At 43.4% G+C, this 7,364-nt stretch overlaps 1 protein-coding gene across 1 annotated transcript; it reads left to right on the forward strand.

The window, feature by feature from the left end:
- The first annotated feature begins 324 nt into the window (after positions 1-324).
- On the forward strand, positions 325-5,834 carry LOC109466944 (transmembrane protein 126A-like). The gene is made up of 5 exons (XM_019764817.1): positions 325-385; positions 1,479-1,689; positions 2,870-3,063; positions 4,675-4,789; positions 5,503-5,834. Exons 2-5 carry the CDS (start codon positions 1,550-1,552, stop codon positions 5,732-5,734), a joined length of 681 nt encoding a protein of 226 aa, XP_019620376.1. The 5' UTR covers positions 325-385; positions 1,479-1,549; the 3' UTR covers positions 5,735-5,834.
- The last annotated feature ends 1,530 nt before the right edge of the window (positions 5,835-7,364 follow it).

The following is a 7,364-nucleotide window of genomic DNA, read 5'->3' on the forward strand; positions in this document are numbered from 1 at the left end:
TACCTTCGCATATGGTCTGCTCTGTTAATTCTTTACTCAAACTTATTCACATAAAGTTATATGCTGACAGGAGTCTAAATCCCTCCTGCTATAAAATTGCAACATGATGTAACCCAACACCAGTTACCATGGTGACAGACGGTCTGGTTCAGGTCATTGACCAGGTCAGTGTTTGGAACGGAAAAGGAAACAGAGCAAAAACAACATGTTTCCCTTCAGTAAACATAAGAAGCCGAAGCTTAAACCTCTGCTTGGAGAGTAGTGTGTTATACTTATAAGTAAAACCTAGCACATCCCCCCTTGTGGGGAAAATGGTTTCGTCCACTGGAGGTGAAAGGTCAGAGCTCAACATGGCGGCCATGTGTGCAGATTTCGGCCGGTGAAGGTGAGATTCGAGCTCGCATTTTGTCCCAGAAACGACTTGGAAATCGTTGGCATCAGGGGTAGGTCGAACTTATGTTTTATATGATCTTTTGTACGTTGTAGTTGTAGTCTCCTTAAATAGCTAGCCGCGGCGACTGTTGCAGGGCTTCTCTTGCTATAAAAAACATCGAGAGTACGCGCCGATTCGACGTGCTCTCCTAGAAACACTCCCAGCTTCACACAAGCACGAGGCACCAAGTGTTAATACCTAGACAGACATACTGACTCTGAACTGAAGCAGGCGTAAAACTGAGCACCTAGAGACCACGTCTGGCGACATAATAGACGTTAAACAAGGACAACAACAAAAACTGCATGCAAGAGAAGCCCTGCAACAGTCGTCGCGGTTTTGCCTTGCATAATTTATGGTGAGAATCTCAGAAACTTTTGCTACTATAGTCTATACCATCACGTTAAAACCGTTATACGACTGGGCCGATTAAATGATAGAGATTCTTTATTGACACAACAAAAAAGTACAGACACTTTTGTATGGTCTTCTACAACTTAACTAAAGATCTAAACAAAGCTAAATACATGTGTGGATAACGTTATCTTACGTACAGAGTATATGTATGATGTAACAATAAAGGTTAACTATTCTCTAACATGTGCTCTCTAAGATCGAAACATTCTTTAATGTATTTTCCTATTAAATGGAGTCCCCGATAAAATCGATCTACTCGCCTCTGGGCTAGTTTCTGCGCCGTTTGCTTCTGAGTTCTTCTGTACAGACCATGTTCTGTTGAATTTTGCACTACCGTACATGGTCGAACTTTTGAATCAGGGAGACATTATAGTGCCTGTTATTATAGTGCCATTTCTATTTCCTGTTGACAATTTCGTATGGATATGCTGTAATGTTTTTACTTGTCGCAGTAACAATTCTTTTAAATTCTGTACATAACATTTTAAATCGGTTTATTATATGTGAATATTTTTAATCGCGTCTATTAGAACTATTGTAATTGTCCTGACGCAATTCAGCCGTTTTGGCTGCAATGTTTTGTGACATTATGTTATTGAAATAAACCATTGATATATATTTTGTACAGCAAGAGTTCAGTAGGAGGTACACAGAGGTCAGACAGAGGTCACAGGGAGGTCACACGGAGGTCACGCAGAGATGGCAGAGGAGGTTGCCCCCGGTGATAAGGCTCTGGTTGCCCCTGGCAACACGGGTGTGGTGCGGACAGTGGAACTGACAGAGGCTGAGCTGATCAGACTGCAGTACCAGGCCTTACAGCAGATTCCCAAGGAGAAAAGGTGGGTTAAGTTATAGTTTAGGTTAGTGATGCATACCTAAACCCACATTTAGGTTCAGGTGGAAAGATTCAAGTCCAGAGGTTTAGGTTCAGTTCCGGACTTGCAAGTCTGGACCTGAACCCATGGCATATACAAAATTACATGTTGGCAACCTTGCAATGTTGTCTGGGTGAAACTTTGGCCACAACAATGTAACATGCAGGCCGGTACTTGACAATGCCCAATGGCAATGTTTTCTTCATTTTGCAGCAAAGATTTTGCAATCTACGGAAGGTTTTAGGTGGTTTGGAAAGAAAAGGGGTATGTGAAATGGTCTTTTATGGTAATAAGTCTGAACTCGGTTCTTGACTTTTAGTTTTTTCATTTGCTTAAACCTAAACATTCTTACAAGTCTGGATCCAAGTCCAGTGAACCGGTACGCAGCACTAGTTTAGGTGTTCAGAACAAAATATCTTCTTGGAGATTAGTCCTGAAGGAACAGTCCTGGGACTGCTGCTCATGCAATATGAATCCTACTGGTGATGACAAACAGGCTACAGTATTACGTTTGTGAAGATTAATCATCCAGGATAATACTAATAAGAAAAGTTTGAATCTTTACTTCTGGATAAAATAAGAAAATAATGTCAGACGTTTCAGACAATTTTGAATATTTCACTGATGAAAGATGCCGGACGGCGTCTGAAACGTCTGACATTATTTTCTTATTTTATCCAGAAGTAAAGATTCAAACTTTTCTTATTAGGCTACAGTATTGTTTGAAGTTAAAACTTTTGGTCCTGCACAAAAAGGTTCTCTCACCTAGAGCTTTTGACCAGTCACTCTGGTCTTCCTCAGTAGACTGACCCAGTGGGGCTTGTCACATGGCTTCTTTTAATGTCAACACTGGGTCAAAGGTATCTGGTAGACGATATCGGCCCCCGTTGCGGTTCAGTGAAGGGTAATGGGCCCTGATATAACCTCAAAGAAGCCACATGACAAGCCTCGACTGGGTCAGTCTACTGAGGAAGACCAGAGTGACTGGTCGAAAGCTCTAGTGTTGGAAATTACAGTTTAAACTCTCCATAATAACTTCTACCAACACAGAGGAACTTTTAACATACGGCAACAGTTTTTGTTCAGCCCTACTGGTGATGACAAACATGTACACATGTACCACTATTGCTTCTAACCCCTGCAGATGGCCCTTCACTAGTGGAGTGACGACAGTGGGTGTGAACGCAGGGTTTGTCGGCCTCATCGCCAACAGCATGTTCCGGCGGGTGCTGGACGTGACGCAGGCCCGGCTCCTGTCCGCACTTCCCATGTTCCTCATCCCTGCCGTCACGGCAACCGGCGCGTGGCAGGCCTTCGTCGCACAGTCCATGCTCGCAGGTGGGTAACACCCCCGCTGTAACAGTGCCACAGTCCACACACCCCCGCTGTAACAATGGCACAGTCCATGCTCGCAGGTGGATAACACCCCCACTGGAACAGTGGCACAGTCCATGCTCGCAGGTGGATAACACCCCCACTAACAGTGGCACAGTCCATGCTCGCAGGTGGGTAACACCCTCGCTGTAACAGTGCCACAGTCCACACCCCCCGCTGTAACAATGGCACAGTCCATGCTCGCAGGTGGATAACACCCCCACTGGAACAGTGGCACAGTCCATGCTCGCAGGTGGGTAACACCCCCGCTGGAACAATGGCACAGTCCGCACACCCCTACTGTAACAGTGGCACAGTCCATGCTCGCAGGTGGGTAACACCCCCGCTGGAACAATGGCACAGTCCGCACACCCCTACTGTAACAGTGGCACAGTCCATGCTCGCAGGTGGGTAACACCTCCGCTGGAACAGTGGCACAGTCCACCCACACACACACACCCGCTGTAACAATGGCATAGTCCATATGCTCGCAGGTGGGTAACACCCCTGCTGGAACTGTGGCACAGTCCACACACCCCCGTTGTAGCTGTGGCACAGTCCATGCTGGCAGGTAACGTTTAGCACCCCCGCTGGAACAATGGCACAGTCCATGCTCGTAGGTCCATGCTAAAGGTCTCGGACCGGAGTTTTTTTCACGATTTTGGATCCGGCGGACACCCTCAGACCGAAGGGCTATAACTCCGCCAAAAAAAGTACGCTGGGAAAATTCTCATTACATCAGTCAACGGAGGTTTCCAGCCGGCTTCCGATACAATTTTGGTTATTGTCCGTCGACTCTATAATTTGGGTAGAAACTGTAATTTTGGATACGAAAAATGTAGTTTTTTTGCAGTTTTTTCAACGGACCTGCTTGGAAAAACGAATTTTCCCAGGCTAACGGCTTATATGCTGAAATAGCTTACTACTTTCTGTTTCTGAAAAACAGAAAAAAAATATAGGTTGTTGCGATAAGTTTTTCACAAAATCCGGTGACGCGAACCCCTAGAAATTCCACATAGAACGGAGCTATTTGGGTCATCAGGCGACAAACCGCATCACCCTTGCTCGCGGACTAATACCAAAAAAGCTTCGCTGGCCGGCCAACTTCACCGCGCCGAAAAACACTACAATCCCAAGGCTTTTTGATCAATTCAAAACCTAGTTGAAAATCTACAGCGATCGCCGAGCTATGGGGAGCCAAACCTAGCGTGACAACCTCGCAGATCTGGCGATTTACTGCGCACTATTTGGAACCCTGGTCAGAATTAAACTCCGACCCGGAACCTAAAGGTCCAAAATTTTTCTTTAAAAGATGGACTGATTCCTGGCACCAGTGAGGCTGGAATCGTAGGAAAATTGCCCACTTGGTCATTAAAAAAAGTTATCTCTGTTTTTTCTGAAATGCCATTTCAGAAGGTTCATTTTTCAAAATTTCACGGGGGAACATGCCCCTGGACCCCCCTAGGAACGTTGTGCCTACGGCGCTCACTGGTCCCTCAAGCAGTGGGAAGAACCCCCCCCTTCAAAATCCTGGCTACAGGCATGTTAATATATTATATATGTTTTACCCCCCAGGGAACCTGAACTGCCCAGTTTGTGCTCAGGTTCGAGGAGCGAGTATAAACGTGCTGGCCGGCTTTGTGAACCCGGTCTGTCTGGCTATCCCCATGGCCGGTGGCCTGGCCAAAAGGTAGGCACTCTTACACACCTACTACCACTTACACAGTCACTTTCTACCACTTACACACTTACGACCACTGACACTGGCTGGCTTTGTGAACCCAGTCTGTCTAGTGATCGGCAGCCTGACCAAAAGGTAGGCACTCTTACACACTTACTACCACCTACACACTTACAAAATGTATTACCACTTAACACTTACAACCACTACCACTGACACTGGTTGGCTTTGTGAACCCAGTCTGTCTGGCAATCCCCATGGCCGGCGGCCTGGCCAAAAGGTACATGGAGACCCTTTGCTGTCACTACTATAAATAACTTCAGGGATGGACAGAGTCACGAATTTAAACTTATTCTTGACACACCATTGTTGGAACGCAAAAATAAGAAAAAGTATAGGGTGTAGATGTAGATGAAGTACTTCATGGTCTTTTAAGACCGACGAATGCCTACTATTGTTGGAAGTACAGTGTATTCTACTTTTACTATAGGTAACTTACAAAAATATTTATGTGTACCAGTGCAGTGTACCCACTGTCAAAAAATAGGTGCACAGCTCCAATTTTAGGTGCATAAATTATTATGTACCCACTATTTCAACCCCTGAAGTAGGTTGACTCCAACAAAGTAAGGAGAAACAGTAAGGAAAGACAGAGGCGACTTCAGACTTCATTTTATATTTGTGAGTAAAAATCCCAACTTCTCTCCTCTCTGTCCCTGCAGGTATTACACGGCCGTCCTGCCGAAAGGGAGCATACGCGACTTCTGGGAATTCTGGGTAAGAACGAGCCGACCGATCCTGTGGCGGATGCTGCCCGCGCTAGCGCTCCAGGCGGCGTGGGGCGCGGCACTCGCGTCTAAGGAGTTTGACCTTTACTTAAGGATCAGTAAACACGGCTTCGTGGTCTTGGGAGACAGAGAGACTGTCGCAGTGTCAGGGTCCAAGGAGTCTTAGCAGGTGTCTAACAAGTATCTGAAAACAGGCCAGCAAATCCTGCCTTGTGCAGTGGTCAAAAAACTTTTTATGTTTACCGAAGAAAAACATAACATTTTTACTCAGTTTCTTCCTCTTCTGTTCCAAACACTTCCTCTGACCTGGTTGTTGACGTTTGCCACCATGGTGAGTGACTGGTGTTGGGTTACATAATGTTGCAATTTCATGGTCTGCTCTGCTCCTGTCACCATATACTAGTAGTACATGTATGTGAATGTGTTTGAGTAAAAATTAACAGGGCAGACCATGTCCGAAGGTAAACATTATGCATTTGATTTGCAAATGTTACTTCTCTAGTTTTTTACTGTTCTGCAATATTGCAGAATGTCAAAATTTTGTAATTCTGCAATTCTGAAATACTTTCTGCAAATACACACATATAACTTATAAGTGTGGACCTATACCCATGGCATACTAGCATACACAATTGTATGTTGGAAAAAATAACTGTGATGAGGGGTACGTATAACTATTTGGGACAGAATTATTCACCATGCAGCAGCGACACCTAGCTGTAGTATGGAGTACTACAGGTTGGTACTGCCTCGAGGACAGACGGCCACAGAAATGTCGGCAAGTGATTCTGTTCTTGTTGTGTGTAAAGAAGTACATGCACTACATGTAAGCCAATTGTTAGTACATCAATAAAGGAAGATAAGTGTAAGTATATCTCATCTATACTCTAACAACATGGGAGCCCCTTAGCTTAAGTCTAAGTAGATTTCAATGCCTCAAATCTCTGTTTATTAAAAAAACAACAAGTAAACGGATCAAAGAAGCTTGTGAGATTGATACTTTATTAGCAACAAGATTTGGGATTTTTAAATAATTTAGTCAGGCTACGCATGTTAATACATTGTACAGATATTGCACCATTTTTTCTGTTAAGTAGGCTGGCTAGTTTTTAATGTACATCTAATATTTTCTTTTTGATGTAAAACAGTAAACTCTGACAGCTACCTACTAGTAGACATATAACTACTAATCTGTTTTTAGAAACTTTTCAGGTCAACTTTATTCCACTCAACATTTTACTTTTTGGTGTTAAAGTATGGACAAAACCAAGCTAGCTATTAACAAACTCTACAATAGCAAAGAGTGTATTTTTTTGTTCTTCAGCAAACAAGTTCTGTAAAAAAAAACCAAATTAAGGCCACAATAACTTTGCTTATATTTCTCACATTCAAACAAAATATGAACAAGGCAAAAAATATTGTGGCCTAAATAATGAAAAATATAAACATAGCATCTTGTCTATTTACAACCTATTTACAGTAACCATTTATGTGTGTCTTTCCTAATCTCTTCAAATCCAGTTATTTTCCTTTTCTTCGAGGGAGACCTGTCATCCAAATCCTCTTCTTTCGCTCCCCTCTTCCACCTCTCTTTATATTGCAAAAGAGTGTCCAAGGAAAATTGGCCTAAACAATGAAATATAGAAACACAAACTATTTACAATAACGCCAAAAAGCAGTTACTCAAGCAACTGGATATGATTTTGGAAAATCTTTTTTTTTTTTTAAATGATTTTCCAAAATCATATCCAGTTGCTTGAGTAACTGCTTTTTGGCGTACTGTATTACCTGGATGT

This window comes from Branchiostoma belcheri, unplaced genomic scaffold (assembly GCF_001625305.1).
Source record: "Branchiostoma belcheri isolate BF01 breed outbred unplaced genomic scaffold, Haploidv18h27 scaffold172, whole genome shotgun sequence".
Lineage (NCBI taxonomy): Eukaryota > Metazoa > Chordata > Leptocardii > Amphioxiformes > Branchiostomatidae > Branchiostoma > Branchiostoma belcheri.

Coding starts and splice junctions, on each gene's coding strand:
- LOC109466944 (XM_019764817.1), top strand. CDS start 1,550: ATGGCAGAGGAGGTTGCCCCCGGTGATAAGGCTCTGGTTGCCCCTGGC. Junction 3,064..4,674: donor CGCACAGTCCATGCTCGCAG/GTGGGTAACACC, acceptor TTTACCCCCCAG/GGAACCTGAACTGCCCAGTT. Junction 4,790..5,502: donor GCCGGTGGCCTGGCCAAAAG/GTAGGCACTCTT, acceptor CTGTCCCTGCAG/GTATTACACGGCCGTCCTGC.